This window comes from Mycetomoellerius zeteki, unplaced genomic scaffold (genome assembly GCF_001594055.1).
Source record: "Mycetomoellerius zeteki isolate Tzet28-1 unplaced genomic scaffold, Tzet1.0 scaffold58, whole genome shotgun sequence".
In the NCBI taxonomy this organism is placed as follows: Eukaryota; Metazoa; Arthropoda; class Insecta; order Hymenoptera; family Formicidae; genus Mycetomoellerius; species Mycetomoellerius zeteki.
Window position 1 is genome coordinate 944315 of NW_017257588.1, and position 19384 is coordinate 963698.

At 33.7% G+C, this 19384-nt stretch overlaps 1 protein-coding gene across 1 annotated transcript in view; it reads right to left on the reverse strand.

Annotated features, from left to right (window-relative positions):
• The window catches only part of LOC108728052 (dual specificity tyrosine-phosphorylation-regulated kinase 2), a 52871-nt gene that overhangs the window by 2760 nt on the left and 30727 nt on the right, over window positions 1–19384 (reverse strand). The window contains exon 2 of the mRNA XM_018456402.1: window positions 7–68. Within this exon, the coding sequence (XP_018311904.1) occupies window positions 7–68 (62 nt within the window). The remainder of the gene's footprint in view (window positions 1–6; window positions 69–19384) is intronic.

The following is a 19384-nucleotide window of genomic DNA, read 5'->3' on the forward strand; positions in this document are numbered from 1 at the left end:
TAGAAGCGACTCTGAATGTAAGTGTATACCCGTTGATTCTCGTAGCAACTGGAACCGAAATCTATCACCTGCAACATGCAGAATGAGCTCATTAATACACTGAATTATTTTGAATGATAAGTTTATAATACACAGAAAGAACGATTTTATTAAAGTTCTAAACATTTAGATAGATACAGAACTGAAAATAATTCTGTTGAATCATCAAAGTAATTATGCAGAACGCTCAAACTAGTTGTTATAACTTTTTGCAGAATTGTTCACTACACTTTAGTTCCTAAATAATTATTATGATGGTCCAAAATTATTTCAGATTTGTATTCACCTAAATTTTTAAATATTATTTTATTGAAATTGTACTTTTCGTGTGAATTTTTGGAGCGATAGATAATTTGGAAAATATTCAAATGGAAATATCGTTTATTGAAAAACTATTCATTTGAAAGAAAAATTAGAATATTTGTTACAAAATATGGAATATCTATAGAAAGAACAATTTTACTGAAATATCTAAAAATTTAGCTAGATACAGATCTGAAAATAATTTTGTTGCACTATCAAAATAATTACGTAGGACGCTCGAGTTGATTGTTAATGTTAAAACTTTTTGCAGTGCTGCTTATCGTACTTGAGTTTTCTATATAATTATTTTGATAGCCCAAAAAAATTATTTTCAAATTTATATCCACCTAAATTTTTAGATATACTTTAACAAAATTATTTTAGCATAAATTTTTGTTGTGTAGAATACAATATTCGGAATATTTAGAATATAGAATCACAGAAAATTTGTTGTCGTATAACTCAATTATCCTAGCCCGACGTACCATCGTAACTGTATACAAGTCGAGACATATTCATTCGTGAGAATCGATCAAGTTCGTATAAAGCTCAGGTTCGTTAATAATTTCTGCGCGCAAGTGGCAGTAGAGCAGTGACGGCGAAACGGGATGTACTCCGAATACGCGCATTCGAATATATATCTGTTTCTCCAGTTCGTAAATGATGCACGTGGTCCACGTAAAGTAAAGCATGTGTATCGTTTATGGCGCACCTGGCAGCGAACGTGTCGTAATGATGGCCCGATAATTTTACCTCACGTTCGCCGAACGTAATACCATTTCAATCACAACGTGCCTCGGTAACTACCGCACGAATGCAGTGAAGCAGCTCATCCATTTCGCAATACGATTTCAACACGTTTTCTTGTCATACTCGTATAAAATAATATTTCTTTATTCCGTGCAATAATATTTAATTAATGCATTTAAACGATGTAATTTGATGTAATAAATATGTCTTTCTGCGTACTATTATCAAAATGCAAAAATTATTTACTAATACAATATCGGAGGAATATCAGAGTTTCTTAAAGTGACTCTACACAATAATAACTCGATCAATAATACTGATTAATAATATTGAATTAGTAATACTGACAGTATGCACCATTATTTTTAGTATTTTCACCTTACATGATCAGTATTATTGATAACATATTTCACTTTAGTTTTATGTATATTATCAATTGCATATACATACTGTGACATGGATCTTAATAAAGCGATACTGATGCTCGAGAATGAAAATCCAGATCACCGTCAGTGTTTTACGTCAATCCATCAATATTAACCATACACGATCAGTAATACTGTCAATATTCGTTAATATTGACAGTATTATTGACCGAATAAAGTCACCTTTTTAGCTAAAAAATATCGATGTGGATTTAACACCTCTAAAGTAAATTAACTCCTATGCAGTGTCTATATAATTCTCATTGTGTTAATTGGTATTAATATTATCACCAACATGGTGTGGATTTCAAATCTCTGGTGTTTAATGTTTGTATCAACACTATCATGGTGTTAAATCCACATCATATTGGTATTAATATTAACATCAACACAGTGAGAATTATATAGACATAGCCATTTTTTATTTTTGTATAGGATATAAATACATATACAAAATATAAATACAAAAATGTCTGTCTCTATTTGCATTGCGACACAAAGCAATAATTAATTTTTCGCGCTGTTACGATTTACTCAATATATTTTCTTCTTTAATTTACGACTTCCTAGAAGTCGTCAGTATTATTACGTTTCTCGATACTTGGGACGACTGGCAAAAGATGTGTAAAACTGATTGCACTAGCAAACGTCGCGGTCGTGCAATTCGATAATCCGTGCCTTCTGGCCTACTTTAATATTTCGGGTAACGTCGTCCCTTTCGTGTAGCGAATAGAAACAGAATGTTGGAGATTGTCCAGGATTCAGCTCGGCTTGCTTTAGACTCGGCTGTTCAGTCGCGATGCGCGATTTCAATGAATTATAATTTCCGACAATCAATACCTGATGCGCAACCTCCAAATGAAATCTGTTTAAAAATAGCATATCTTTACGGATCAAGAAACCGAGGTACCAGATATTCATAAAGCGTTTTCTAGGATTCTTACATTTCTTCGTACTACAACCAAAAACACAAAAACACTCGCTACAACAATAATGCGATTTGTAATACAGTACTTAAGTGCAAAAAGTATTCTCAAGAAAGATGTCTTTTTAAAAAAAAAACCCTTATTTTTAAAAAATAAACATTAATTATAGCAATTTATTAATAAAGAATATAATAGATTGTATATTTCTCAAAATTATTTTACTTAAAAAAATGTGTAATAATTAAAATATATATTTTCTTAATAATAAAATAAGCAAAAGCGAAAAATTGTATTATTTGAACCAACAAAAAGTATTCGTATAATTGAGAAATTAGCTTCTAAAATCATGAATATGATTATTTTCACGAAACTCTTGTTGTTAGGACAGAAAGTTTATTTACTGCTCATAAATTAATAGTTAATGTTTATTTTCTACAAATAAGGTTTCTTTTATAAAAATCTTCCACGTATAAATACATGATTCTTCATAATACATAACTCATTACACAATCTGTCGATAATATCTATCTTAGATATTGTCCACATATAATTAAATCCTTCATTAAATTTTCCGGCTTAAGATAAATGAGAAGAAACCGGTCGAAAGAAAGCAGGAAAGAATTATCTAGGACACTTTGTACATCCTGCTTTCGTAGTTATTGCGCGAAATGATGAGCAGGAGAAAATAATCCTCAATTAATCAAGAGCCACAACCATGAAAGCATAATTCGGTGTACACCGTATATTCTCTGTATCGATAGAAAGTTCGCTTTCCAACGCGCTTTGGAGTAATACTCGTGTTCGATCTTGTCAATATGTTATGTCTACAGGAAAATACATCGTAGAAAGATGTCTCTTCCAGGAGAATTAATCGCCATAATTCACAATAAATTTCTGAGAATAAACACGTGACATGTTTGATTAGTTCCAATTATATCCTTGAATGAATCAGCATTTGGCACAAGTTCGAGCAGTGAGTTCGATGAAAAATGGCTCTGCTTATCCCGCGACCCCAAACTTCCATGTTTCACTTGATCCCGTGGTAGACGACACGTAAACTAGTCTCCACGTGCGTCATCGTCACAAAACATTCGTGGTTGATCGATTTCAAGGGGCGACCGACCAGCTGGCCGGAAGTTTTCGTAAAGTGCACTTTTGACGGAAGTACTCGTCATGCAGATACCCTAAAATCAATTTTTCCTCTATGACGTCAACAGCCCATTTTTAGAATTCCAATGTGGCTAATGGAGCTTCGGCTTTACCATAAAGAGTTCCAGAGTGAGTTCAAACGATTAAACATAAAAGTCGGAGGACCTACATCATTTTTTTTTTTTTTCGGTTATATGAGTCTTTTTAATACTTGACATACGCGAAATATTTCAAAGAGAAGTGAAATTGGCAAAAATCTAATTTGCGAGTTCTATGTTATTGCTTTTTTAATAACTTCACAATTTAATGATATATCCAAAAATATTTTCCGCTAGAAAATTTTTTGTCTCACAGCGTATTTATAATGCATACCATTACGCGAAATAATATATTCACCCCTGCATATATGCAGCTGCAGCAATGCAAGACATTCGTGGGGAACGCAATCTCTCACTGAATTTGCAAATGGTCGCGAATATTTATTGAGAATTAACTCTACGAAGTAAACAGCTCATTTTTAGAATTTCAATATAATTGATATATCTGGGATTTTCTTCAGTTCTTAAAAATTATGTGACTTATATAAAATTACGAAATCTTACATATAATTTTTATAATTTGTGTGTGAGAAGAAGAAGCACTGAGAGAATCGTGTTCGGTATTTATAACTATAATTGCATGGTAAAATAATTATGATTAGAAGATCTATTTTTGGTATATAGAACTATAAATATTATTATTACTAATATCACAATAATAGTAATAATTATAAAAATGGAGCTTCTAACTATAATTATTTTCTCATATACAATTATAATCATAAATACGAAGCACTTTTTTCTCCTTGTCAGTGTGGTAATTTTTAAATACATCGATGTTCTCAATTTTATTCTTTTCTTCGCGTTTCAGTAATTCCTAAAGAAATTGCATTAGTCTTTCTCACGGAACGATCGATCCGCGTTTTATTTTCGAACTTTATCGAGAAAGTCTTTTTCAATAATTTTCTCTTTGAAGCAAATAGGTCGAGATCAATAGGCAGTACAGAGGCAGGAAATGAAAAGGGCAACTGTATAGGCAACTCCAGCATTTTAATTTACGATCTCCATGGTTGCGGTGACTTCTTTTTCTTCTCAGATAACCGCAGAAGAGGAAGCGCTTCGCCTTTGCAAAAGGGGCGAGCTCGCAGAGGCCATCCTCGGCGGCGTCGAGGCGCTTTATCGTGCCCCGTGAAATGAGATATAAGGGGGAGAATGTTTATTCGCGGTTTCCCCCGCTTCGTTCCGCGGCGCGCACGAGAACGGCGATAAAAGGAGGAGGCTCATTCCCCTAATTGGAACGCGCGCTGGTTTCGCTTCCGAGGTAACAGGTGGTGTCTATACATGCCACTTATTCGCGCGATGTTCTATGCAGACTTGGGGAAAATCTTTTACCGTGCATTTTTCCATGAAATGTTTATCCACGTCTTCTCAGTTACGCAAATTTTTTTTGTCTCATGTAAGAAGTTAGAGATTTAAAAAAAAACAGATTTTTTAACTTTGAAGTAAAAAAAATCAAACAAAAAATCGATATTTTTATAATATTAAACACTGTTTTTTTATTCAAAATTCTAAAAAAAGATATAAGAATTATCTAATTTTTCTTGATACTTATAGTATTAAAATGCTTAATTATATATATATCTATTTATACGTTATTTCAATAGGTATTACTTAATAGCTTTTGTTTTTATAATTTGAAATATTATTGAGAAAACGTCTTTGCGGTACCTAAAAAATAAGTTTATAATATCTCTTCGAAACTGAATTTAGTATATTCATGGCTACCGTCAATTAACTTATGTCTGTTCTATCAATGTAAAAAAAAAAAAATTAATTTTAATCTCGATTCGACTTACTTTTTATGTTCCTCTAGTTTCAAGAATTAAAAAAATAACGAGTAAATTAAACTAAGATTAAAGTTAATCTATAGATAGAAATCGACATCAATCATTGTACTACATTTTGATCATTTGTAGCTATAAACAGAAATCTTTAAATAAATAAAAAAAAACAGAATTCTAGAATAATAATGTAGCGTCAAATGTCCAAAGAAAATGCAATACATATCCCAGTTAAAAACTTTCAGGGTTAAAAATTGGATTTTATAGTTTTTAACTCAAAGTTTCTAGTTTCTTTTCGGTAATATTTATCTTTAAAGAAGATCACTGCCATAGATATCGTAATAAAATTGGCCACGTTCCATCATCAAATAGGCGACAAATTACTTTCTTCGGATCGTGAATACATAATCGAGTGATATTTGCATACAACGAGCAATAAAGTGTATCAGTGTGATACGATAAAGCAGATAAAACAATTAAATAATCAGCATTAAGCTATCATATAAGATGATAATTAATTTGATATCTCATTGAGATTATCCGATATATAATCGTTTCAGAAAATATAATGAGTGAGAATAATCTAAATAAATACCGTATACTGCGCGCAATGTGCATTAGACACAATTTTCTACAGAGAAAGATTCTTTCATTACCGCGGTAATCATCGAGGTGTAACAATTAATACGGCGAATGAAAGAAAAACTGAATAAAATCCGGTGCAGGAAATTAATTATCATTTCTTGTACTATGGTCGAGGGGTGTATGAAGCTAGCATCTCACTTGATAAAAACTCATTAAATATTGAGAGTTCTGAGTTTATTTTCAACAGTTCCACAGTTCTATATAGGATAAATAAATAGTTCCGACCATTAAAGTCGAGAAATCGAAAATTCAAAATGAAACGCCAGATTCACACAGCGCTAACTTTGTCTAAAGAAGATTCCAGCCACAGTTTCTTATAGGATTTGAAAAGATACATAGTTCTACAGAAAGTTCCGACGCCTAACACTGTCATTTTGATTCTTAACCAATTTTTTTTTCCTAAAAAATGGTCTTTACCGGGAACGAAAATGAGACGCTGTTTGATTTTTAAGAGTTCTGTTAGTTTTACTTTTCGTTTAGTTCTGAATGTATCCTAACGCTTTTCCGAAGAGTTCTAATCATTTTAACTATAAATTAATTTTTTAAACAATTTTTTTCCCTAAAAAATGGTCTTTACCGGGAATGAAGATGAGACGCTGTCTGATTTTCAAAAGTTCTGTTAGTTTTATGATACTTTTCATACAATTCTGAATATCCTACCGCTTTTTGGAGAGTTCTGATCATTTTAACTACATATTAATTTTTTAAACAATTTTTATCATCTGAGAAAGGCATTTTTCAGGATATATATGTGAGATGCTGGCCGATTTCCGACAGTTTTGAGAGGTCTATGGTACTTATTGTGTAGTTCTGAATGTATCCTAACGCTTTCCGAAGAGTTCTGATGATATAAATTATTTGTTAATTGTTTAAAAAATTAATCATCGGAACTCAAAAATAATTATTTACGTTGTCTACTGTGATTGGCCGATTCGCTTATTGCTTATATCTTATTGCCTTACGTTTTTGTTTTTGTATGTGCCATGGGTTTAATGCGTAGTCTATAATGGCAGTAGTGAATGAGGCTGTGAGGCCCGATTTCACAATATATATGATTACCTAAAGGTTATTAAAGGTAACATAGAAATTCCTGAATGAATTTCATTGATGAATCTGTTCGTAACCTTTAATTTTTAAGTAATCATATATTGTAAAAACGGTCTAAGAGTAAGAAATCACAGTCGATTATTCTTCTTACATTCGACTGTGATTGGTCAATTTCTTACTCTTACAGTCTCATCCACTACTGCTACCGTCATTGTAGACAAGCATAAAGGTGGAAGGATATGATATACAAACAAACTGAAGCAGAATAAGACGTAAGCAGTAAGCAAATCAATATTTTGGATTTGCTACAGCTTATATTGTTACCTTACGTTCTCTACTCTACTGTGATTGGCCAATTTCCTTACTGCTTACTACTTATTGCCTTACGTTTTTTTATGTGCTATGGCCTAAACTTTTAGATAGGTAAATGGGGTGCTCAAAACATCCCAAACGATTTTATTTTTAATTTTATTTTATAGTTGTTTTTTGATAATATATATAGAGTTAAATTTATATTATTTATATTCTTATGAGATAGAAGAATGTAAAAATAATAACATGTAACATTTCTGGGTAATTCTTTTTATTTTCCTTTTCCAAATCAAGGTTTTTAAGATAACTCAAGGAGTGTTATAACCATCATACCTACTTAAATGTTAAGGACCATAGATGGTACGTAGAAAAACTTAAGCAATAAGACATAAGTAGTAAGCAAATCAACATTATAGATTTGCTACAGCTTATGTTATTATCTTATAATCTTATGGTCTCTAACTGTAATTAGCCGATTCACTCATTGCTTACATTTTACTGTTTAAGTTTTTTGTGTATTTTTAGGGTTTAAAAACTCAACCATTACCACACTTATAAAAAAAAAAACGAATCGTCGTTGGATCGATCGATCAAAGAGCTCCGTGAGGTTTAACGGTGCGGTTGAGGTGGCCGCGAGCGGCGAAAAAATGTACACACGGAGGCGCATATATGCATGTGCGAATGCGCGCATTGGTAGATCCCATATAAAGCCTTCAATCAAAGCACGTTGCGCCTTTGACATATCCGTAATCACAGGCGTCGTGCCACGCTGCCATGAGCACCGTTGTTCACGCGTCGATTTGTTTTATCGATTGTGTCAGGCACCGTCGGCGAATCCCCAGCCTTTGTCAAAATCGTCCACTTCACGTTCGAGTAAGTACATATACACGCAAATCGTCAATTCGCATTCTTATTTGCCTCACGCGTTTGGCGACAAGATAATTACCGCTAATTGGGATATATGCTTCCGCAGTATAAGGTCCCGCTACGTCGCTTTTGATTCCTAATTAATGTAGTAGAAGTGACACGAAAAATGGATTCGCCTGCCCTCGGCGTCGCATTCAGTAAGTATTTTTGTGGAATGTTCCTCTAGCCACAGTACTACGGTGATGGAAATTCTTTGAAAGTTGCGAGGATATTTCTGGTCGATTATACGGATAAGACGTATGAAAGTTATTCAAGACGCAAACTGTATTGTAAGGTCGTCTGACTATCGGTCAAAAGTTAAGTCCCTAGTTTATAAGTCGCTCAACGACATATCAATGGAAAATACATGAATCGTACGTGATTATTCATAGCACCCGTTTGACTCACGGCGTGACTAATGAGTCCAATAAAGTGGTTAAGCAAGGCTTTTAAAAATAAAGTAAAATGAAGCATTTTCTGCTAATCGTCTTTTCAGGTTAATTTTTGGAATATTAAAAATATGTACTTTTATACTGCCAGTAAGTTTCTCTCGTAATTAATTAATTAATCTGTTTGAGATAATTTAATGCGATAATATAGTAATTTCTCTTTCTCTCGCTCCCATTTGATATAAGTGTGAATCATGGACACTCAAAAATAAGTTTTCTAGCGTGTCCCACTTTCGACATATTGGAAAGCGCACGTTAACCGTGAAGACCATTTTCTCGCTCAATTTCAGGCGGAAAGTTACGTTATCCCATGCGTCATGGCGTGACACGTTGCATTTATTATCATTATAAGATATTAACATCAGCCTTTCTTGCGCATTATCCCGCAAGAAAGTAAACATCATCGGCGAAAGATCTCCCATCACGCTTCTGTAATTACCGTAAAAGCTGTATGGTCGCGCCGATGAGATTGGGTTTATCGTCTTTATCTCTGCTTGAGCACTCGCGATTAAGAGGCCTTTTTTACCTCGCTACAATTATACTTATAACTATTACAATTATACTATTAATTGCATTTGCGCGATAGATATATTTGCGTAATTAGATGTGAAAAGCTTCTTTACACATTAAGGAATTATTTGAAATAGTAGCGCGAGTCGCAGAATGTCCATTTATCTAATGAAAAGCAGTTTTGAATCTTGATCGCGATTGCAACAAGCTTTCAGCTTTCTATTGTATTATAGTATTACACTAATGTATATTGTATTCCATAGTGTTATCACTTAACATCGTAATCTTTTGCTCAAAAACATTTACGCAGAAAAGAGAATTTAATTACAAATTTTATTTACTTAATGAGAGACGAGAAAGAAAAAGAGGGTTCATTTATAGAGAGAGAGAGAGAGAGAGAGAGAGAACCGACGGTATTACTACTACTAAGTTCCTCCGTTAAACATTTGCGGCTGTTATGATGTACTCGCGGTATTAAATCTTGATTATCTTGGCGAAAACCGCTATGAGCGTGCGACAATATTATGACAGGCCGATCGTGACAGTTTTTCAAACACACCAAGCGCCAACGGAGAAATATCAGACAGCTGCGTTACGTCATTATTTTCTTCCGAATGACCTGGATTCTTGTTTGCTCATCGATCGCGCGAATCAATATCTCGGAAAAATTTCACGCGTCGGATCCGCCACCGACGCGATGCGGTTATAGTATGTACATGCAAGCGAGGTAGTTCATTATAATAAGACCGATAAAAATCTCGACTCTGTGCGGACGATAACGCAGGAGAACGTAGAGATACTCATACGGAATATTCGACCGTCGTTTAATGAGCCGAACAATTGTTATCTCAAGCACGCTGAGAGAACGATAATATACTTGACCTACGCTTATGACAGAACGGAGATAATACGATAAAACTATAAGAAAATCTTGGACTCATTTATACAGTGGAAAAGTAATTTTCCACTGAATAAATATGAAAGAATATATGCACTGAACAAGAGGAAGACCAGAAGCGGAAACGCACTTTTAAAATGCAAGTTTGTTGCAAAATATAGTCCGTCGTATTTAGGTGATGCAACTCACATAAACGGTCTTGTTTCTCATCTTATTATAGTCCTTTGTGCTCATATTGAAAATCTTCGCCTCACACACTTCTTAGTTTTTTTAAAAAATAAATAATAAATATAAAAATTTTGATGCTGGATTGGATTAACCACATTTAACAGAATAATAGATTTTAAGGAAAAGAGGAAGAAAAATAAGGATTATAATATTTCAGGATCAGTCGACTTTTATCCGATGTGCAAACGGTATAAATATAGTTCGGGTGTTATTACGAACTCAAGTACAACGTTTGCTGTCTGCTGCATTGTCGAGATGATGATGGAAATGCATTAATTCGAATTGTATTTATCATCTATGTATCGGAAAAAAGTTAATTGACCCTGATAGAACATTTGTAATACTTAATTTTTTCCTCGCAATTCTTTTCCTGAGATCAATCATTTTGCCAAGTAATTAATCGATACAATCACTTCAACATTTTTTTATTTATTGTTAATTTTTGAAAAAATTAAGAGGAAGTCCGAAGTTAGATACACATTCAGCTTTATCAAAACTTTTATTATAACATACGCACAAAGGAATATCTTTTGTAACAAATCGCGTTTTCAAAAGCGCGTTTTGATTTCTGGTCCTTTTCTTGTGAGAGAAAAAATCATCGCAATTACTATAATTTAATAATTCATAGTCGTTGTCGGTGTCACCTATATATTTTTTTGGTATAATATAAAACTAGATATAGGGTAGAATGGAATATTATGAGCACCTTAAGGAAACATTTTGATATATCTAGCATACTGAAGAATAAAAAATCTTGCGAATACTATTTTATAGATTTGTTATGTGTTTTAGTATTGAAATTGATTATTTTAATGCAAATGTTGAAATGGTGGCGGGTGCTTTCATTTATACTCACCCAGTGCTCATATATTACCCTTTAACTAGATAGAATAATATGAGCATCCATAGGGGTAATACGAGGGGTAATATGAGCACAGGAAATTTTTTTAAAGAAATTATGCAGAAATGAAAAATTGATATATATATGAAACATTTTATTGGAACAAATGTCAATCAAATGTTTCGTTAATATAACCAAAAATAATGTTACTTTTACAAAAATTTAGTAAGTATTATCAAATGGTAACAGCTTCATTTTTTTTACGCCTCCACCCAGAGAAAAAAATAGCATGACCAAAATACTACGTCCCTCTCGAAACCGTTCCATGTCACTTGAAACATCTTTCCCAAGATATTTGCTTGTAAATTAAAATAGAACACCCTATATATTAAGAATGGCATTGTAACGGGTTACAAAATATTTCAAATTTATAAGCAGAGATATTCTTAGCGATTGAAACATTATATCAATTCTTTCCACCAATACACTCCGTAAAGACTATATGGACAATAAATAACAAAATCGCATGGACTCGTTGATGTGAGTCTGCTCCGCAGGGGAAAATAACAAAAGCTTCCATGTACTCCACTTTCACGAAGTACGTGAGCGGCCCTGGTGGAGAAATACCGGTCGGACTTTCCCGTGATTCCTTCTTCTAACATCCTCGGTGTAATATGGTGTTATCGTCCCTCGAGACAATACGAATGACGAGCGTTCTGAGTCATCGTCGTCGACTGCCAGGGAAAAAATCCGCCACGACCGCCACCGATGCGGCGCGGCGCGGCAGCTCGTTATGGTTCCCCCGTTCGTCGTTACACTCAGCGGGCGGGCGATCGATCGATAATGCTTTCTGGCTGTTTCTGGAATCCCGCTTAGCGCGATAAAATCCTTTGCGGTCGTAATATCGTCGATATCACGCTGCCAAAAAACCGCGCGAAATACGCCACCTCTGAGCGAGTTGATCTTAAAAGCCGCAAATCTTTGCATAACGCATAATAAAGTACAGGAAAATTAATGAGATGCTGGAGTGACCAAATTATCATATTACAGTCGTATAAAAATCTTCGAATTGACTGAACGGAATAAAAAATCCTTTTATAGGATTAAAGTAGACGCAAAATTAGGAGGTGGTACAATGGACCTTGTACTAAAATCGAAAGAATGTTAAAAAATTTTTTAACTTTTTTCTACTTTAATCCTATAAAAGGATTTTTTATTCCGTTCAGTCAATTCGAAGATTTTTATACGACTGTAATATGATAATTTGGTCACTCCAGCATGAAATCTGTTATTTCATGGAAAGGAAGGAAATGAAACACTTTGAACATTTTCTTATACATTATATGCGTTATACAAGATTGTGCTCCCGTCTTAACGCGGACCACCCGCCCGTGGGACGTTGGGCTCTTCCTGATGTCGAAAACCGGGAGATTAAATGATTCAGAGAAAATATTGAGAGAAACACAGATGCGTGTGGGCAGATGAGGTCCGCATGGGAAAAGAAAACATAAATTTCACGAGCCAAGTAGTCCGCGCGAGAGACGAATGGCCCATGTTAATGTAGCTCTAAGCCACGTGCATATTCAAGAGTTGAGCCTAAATGGACAAATAGATACTCAAGTGGGAAATCTGATTGTGTGGTTTTACTTCGCCAGACACGTTTGAGCGCTTCCAACATCGATACTCTATCAGCCGAACGTTGCAATGCGGGAGATACCATTAGATAGAAAATATTACCGACGTCGCTAGCACTGCGCGTTAGCAGTTTATCAGGCCATATATAACTTTGATGTATTGTACTTTGCGTAAAATATCTGTCCTAAAATCGAGGTAACTTTGGCCCAAATTTTGGTAATGGTTGGACAGCACGCATATCAACATCGATATATAATTAAAAATGCTTCAAAGATATTTTAAGATATTTTTAGACGCGTTTGTGAAGTTAGTACTCCGACATTAAAATTCCATAATTTTAATTAGAGTTCCCACTTCCTTTTAAAGAGTTCCTTGTAGTTTATAATAAGAGCTTAATAACAATTTTTAATTAAATGTAAAAAATGGGGTACTCACTTCTTATCAAAATTCAGATCGACTAGTCCTGAGCGGCTTAATAAGGCTTCATGTTGTGAATATTTAGAGTTTTTGATACATACAAAAAAAATTCTTATGCCTTGATTTTAGATATATGTGAGCTATCTAAACATTTTTAAAAATTTGGGCCAGAGTTCTATTCTATAACTTTTAACGACAACTTCTTTCATTATTATGTACAAAACTTGCAACAAGTAACGACATCGTCGTTAAGAGATGGGATATAAAGTTATCTTAACTGGGCCAAAGTTATCCCATTTTACGATAACATTGTTTCTCGTTGATTCCTTTGTACGCACTCTTGCTCGTTCACGGCATTTTTACGGAGTGAGGCCAGAAGGTACGCATCGCAGTTTTCAGAAACCACATATTATGTTCAAGGCTGTAGGTCTCGCATCTGACCGGAAATACTTCAGCTGCCTCGTCTCGACCCCGACACTTCCATCCGTGAGAACAATCGATGCGCGTTATGCACACAGGTTAATTTTAGTAAATAATTTCGTGAGAGTTGCAGGGAAAGGCGGTATCGATTAATCGAATCACATGTTCGGAAGCATGCGATTGCTATTTCAATGAGTTAATTTTTGAAAGAATTTAAAGCAGATCCAAGAGGGATTTCTGAACGTTGATATATCAATTTAGCATCTTACTGTTGGCGTTAATGCTGAATATTTCATGGCAAATGGGTGCTTTCTTCCACACGTAAGCTGAATAATAAAAGCATCCTCTTAGGAGTTTACGGAAGAAAAGAACATAAACGTTGAATTCGCTTTTCTGTGTACAATATAACAGTTCTTATGATAAAGACACGTTACAACCAACTTATAATTCACGTTTAAAACGATCTTACATGCACTATATTTATGCTCATCCGCAAATGTAGTGGCATCAAAATTACACATTTATTACTGTTAATATTTTAACAAGGAAAATGTGTAATATTCAGAGAGCTAAAATCGATAGACTGTGAGATCCGATCAAGCGAAGCCTTGAACATCTTTTATTAATGAATTAGTAATTATTGGAAACTCATTTTCTCTTTTTCGTATCTAAAACCGCGTAATATTTGCTTCGTTCATGTCTGATACTATTGATCGAAGTTTCATTTACAATAATAATCTCACAAAATAGGTTTTAAGTTAACGATCCAGACAGTTCAATTGATTTCCGTAGTGAAATTTTAAATGTAAGTATACCATCGATTCAGATACGGAATCTTTCTCTTCAATATAATAAAACCCTTTATGGAAGGCGAAATTCGCTTCCGTGACATCATGCAAACTTTATTCCGTCATTCGAATTGCGGATTGGAAATATCGTCGCGTTTCACCGGGAAATAATTTGTCGTAGGCCGCGCGTCTCGCGACGGCCCCGTTTCCATGCTCTTTACAAGAAAAAGTAAAAGTCAACGACGGAAGCTGCTGTTAGATCGATAAAATGAATAGAAGTCGATCTCCCGATGACGGGAATGAATAAGTGTATGATGAACGATGAGATGACATATAAACAAGTTATAATTCGATCGCGCTCTTAAAGTGCGACGCAACATATCATATGACACCGTGTAACATACGTGATGTGTCTTAAAATGTGACAAGAAAATTACTAACGGAAATTTTTTATCTTACAATAAGTTGACTGTTTAAATTTTTGCTACAATAAAATAATAAGATCAACTAAGAGAAATGTTAATTGCAGTTAGATGATGAAATAATAAATGTTTATACGTATTTTAAATACATTTATCTCAATATGATTGCGCGCCAATTATTTTTCGGACATGCAACACACAATAAAATTGAAACGATAATATAATCTCACAAATTAAATTTAATTGTCGATTTAATGCCACTGTTAAATTATAAATTTAATTGTCGATTTAATGCGAGATTTAATGTCACTGTTAAATTCATAATGTTAAATTAAATCCAATTTGAATTATTTTTAATCATATTTATAAGTCGTTTAATCATATCTATAAGTTCTTACTCAACATGTCGTTAATTTAATTAAAACAATGGAGTTAAACAATCTAACTCAAGAAAATATACAATATTATTTAGATCGTTTTGAATCACTAAATATACTATATATTTTCGAACTGCGCGCCGAATTTATCGAAGTATAAACGCAATTAAATACAAATATGATATATGTGCAAGTACATATATAGTATATTTAGTGTATGCAAGTATACATATATATATATATATAGTATATTCATATTTAGTGATTCAAGATTTGAATTATTTAAAGCATCAAGAAAATATATTTGATTATTTACTAACTCAAAAAAATTTAGTTTATTATTTATACTATGCACACGTTAATATGGACGTTTATTTTGAAACTAATCACAGAAATGATTTACATTTTGATATCGATGGAAATTAAAAATAACAAAATGTTATTTAACTTAAGACTTAAGAAATTGGGTTTCTTTGATATTTAACAGTGCATGTAGCATCTTAAATCTGTAAAGAACTTATTGAGAAAAATATTACCTTATAGTCGGAATTCAGAGAGAAAATAATAAGATTTATTAATAATATGAGTTAATTTAAATCGTTGAATAAATGAAGTAAGCAAAAGAGTACAGTCAAGGCTAGATCTTAAGGTCTAATAATATTTATACAAAATATACAAATTGTATCTTTTATAAACGCGCTCTCTGCTTACCGTCGGTCTTGAAACGCAATCAGAAACTGAGGACGAGATAATAACATTACAAATTAAATCGTTACTTCAATAATAACGCTATTAAGCATCTTAAAACATTGAAACGAATTTATTGCGAAAAATATTACCCCAATTAGGATGGAATATATTCCTTATATTAAAAAATAAGAATTATTCTATAAAGTTGGCGAAGAATTACCAAACTAAAAACTTCGCTTCTCGAGATTTCCTTTTTCTCAATATATCTCGATTGTTTATTCTTTGCTCAATATTTTTTGCTCAATCTACTTAATCATAATTTCGCTGCAAGAGTGTTCCATTTATTCGTCCTCCGAAATCTGGAAAGCGGCTGTAAATAATTTTAAAAAGTACGCTTCTCCGGTGCAAAAATTTATGTAATATGTTCCACGATATACCTTCTGTATGAGCGACGCATTCGCGCGGCGCATAAAATTGAAATATCATGCAACATTTAACGGCGTATGACGCTCGGCAACCCTCGACACCAAAGCGACCGGATATCATGGAACGCGCGGATTTCCGTTCCGAGACTTTTTTTCATTTTTCTGTTTTTTTTTTCCTCGTCTCTCGACCACACGCATGCGGCATATTATTTATCGAGAAGCGACCCCGGACGCGTCGTTTGACGAAAAAAAAAAAAAGAAACGCGTTTCCGCGGTGCGACATAATTGGAGAGCAAAACGTTTCTTTCCTAGTGTTTCCGAGGTGTTTAGATCTAACAAGGCATTAAGGTATATTGTTGGAAATATTCTAGAGTTATTGCTTGCAAGAAATTAACTTTTTACCCGGAGTATCGCTCTCCAGCTGTTTTCTTTAATAACGATTCCTGTATAAAGGTTCGCGTAACTTGGCCGGTGGAAAAAAGTCACATAAAACAAGGGACAATTATTTCAAACTGTAAAGTACGCGTCGTTCTCTGTTTCGCGATTAATTCGCTCGATTTAATCTAAGGATCTACATTTATTTACTCCCCGTTGAATTCACTCGATTTACTTCAAGCAACCAACCGACTAGGTTTAATCCCGGGAGCCGCGGGTTTTTTTTTATTTTTCTGGAGCGGAATAGAGAAACTGGCAAACGAAGAGAATAAAAGAGTCTCATTAACTTTCAACCTTTCTCAAAGTAAACAAAATTAAAAAATGTATTTAAAAAAATTTATGCGCATGTTTTTTGTATACATAAGATATTCAATTTCCTTTCTTTCTCAGTGATTATATCATATAATACATGAGTATAAATGTATACGCAATACAAAAGTAGCCTATCAGAATAATATCTAAACTGCATGCTTCGGGAAGCCACGTGTACCTTGTATCAAGTGCGTTGCATTATGCAGTTAACTGCATAATATGTCCTTGTCGTTACGTCGAATTGCGGATCGAGCCTCGGCGGGTCTTCGTCAAAAAGGTCGGGAAAACGAGGCCCCAATTAATTTTCAATTGCGCCTCAGCCGTAATTCAGCCTTCCTATTTCCGACGGTCACGCGACGCTGCACTTGACACACGATCGGCTGGCTCCTGCATCATCGTGAGGGCGAGAGAAGGCACCTCTTACGGCGCTTTTTCCGTTCACCAACGACGACCACTCGATACAAGCCGGAAAGCGAGCAACTGCGTGACTTCTTTGCGTAAATTCAGGAGCATGCAGTTTGGATATTATAGCACATTGTACACCGTGCCTCGGTTGAAAGCGTGTTAGCCGCAATAATTATAGCCGAAGAGTAATTAAAGCTTCGCTCAGCAATAAAAGTATAACAAGCCATGAAATACAAAACGGAACTAATTAATTAATAGGCCGTTGTAGTATAGATTAATAAAGCTTTTCGTATAAAACGGATTCTGTTAATGTTTCCATATTCATCGAAAACGTTTTGTTAGATGTATGTACGTATCATATTGGTAGGTATAATATTAGCGATTTTAATCAGCAGTTCTATAAAAATGTAACTTTTTTTTTAAAAGGTCATATTCTATTTTTCCCTCCGCTGCCTCGGTCGACGATGTACATAAAAGTGGTATACAGTTATATGGCCGTTGGAGTTATCATGTTTCAAATAAGTCGATATTGGCAGCGAAGCGTAGTGTAGGGTCACACTAAAAGGATTGTGTGTGCGCCGTGTTGTGTACTTCTGGCGGTACAACGCGGCATGTGTTATAGGGCGGCGTCCGAGCTTTCCGTTATGAGGAAGAAAGGCTACGAAAAGGTGGAAGGGATGAATGAAAATTCCTGAACGCGCAAACACGCGGTGCTTCGACAACGAAGAGAATGAAAAAGGAAATGCTTGATAACGAAATTAATATTGCTAATGAAATTGATGCTATTCATAACAAGTGAACAATAATGAAGTTATGTTATTAAACATTATTACGCGCCCATATAACGAAAATATCCATATAATGAAAAATCATACAAAGAATAATTTTGTTGGAGCATATAAAAATTTAGCTATACACTGTTAGAAATGTTCTTGAATTTCATTAATATTTAATGTACACTGTTAAAAATTTCATGAAATTTAATGTACTTTTAAGTTACACAATTTGAATTTAATTTCATAACATTACATTAAATTTAATGTATTTATAACTGAGAAGTATATTTGTGTACATGTACATGAAATTTAATATATCTTCATGAAATTTTATGAAATTTAACGTACATGTTCATTACATTTAAGTAACTACTGTAACTTAGTTTTCAGTTAAATCATTTATTACTTTTATTTTCGTTCATAACCACGAGCTTTATTTATATAAAGGAAGCATTTCTGACATTGTAGATACAAATATGAAAATAATTTTGTTGAATATTATTATGTAGGACGCTCAAACTGGTTGCTAGAACGTTAAAACTGTTTGTGGCACTATCATCATGCTTGATCGTCTTGTATAATCATTCCTTTCGTGTAGTGCCAACAAGCTTCCTTATGTTTTTATTCTATTATATCCTCATTAAGCAAGATAGTCGTCATTAGTAAAGCAAATGGTAAAATGTAATAGTAGATAGAAATTGATATTGATAATGAAATTGATACTATTCGGTTACTAATTGTAAGTAAGTAGTAATAAAATTATGCTATTAACAATAACGCACGATATAATGGAGATAAAAAATCTAATTTCAATAATCTTTGTTTTTTATTTCATTATACCCTCATTAAACAAGACAGACATCAGGTAGGCAAATGAAAAGGTATAAGAATAATAAGAATGAAATTGATATTATTCAGATCAATAAGTAAACAATAATAAAATTACGCTATTAATAATAATGCGCGAAATAATAA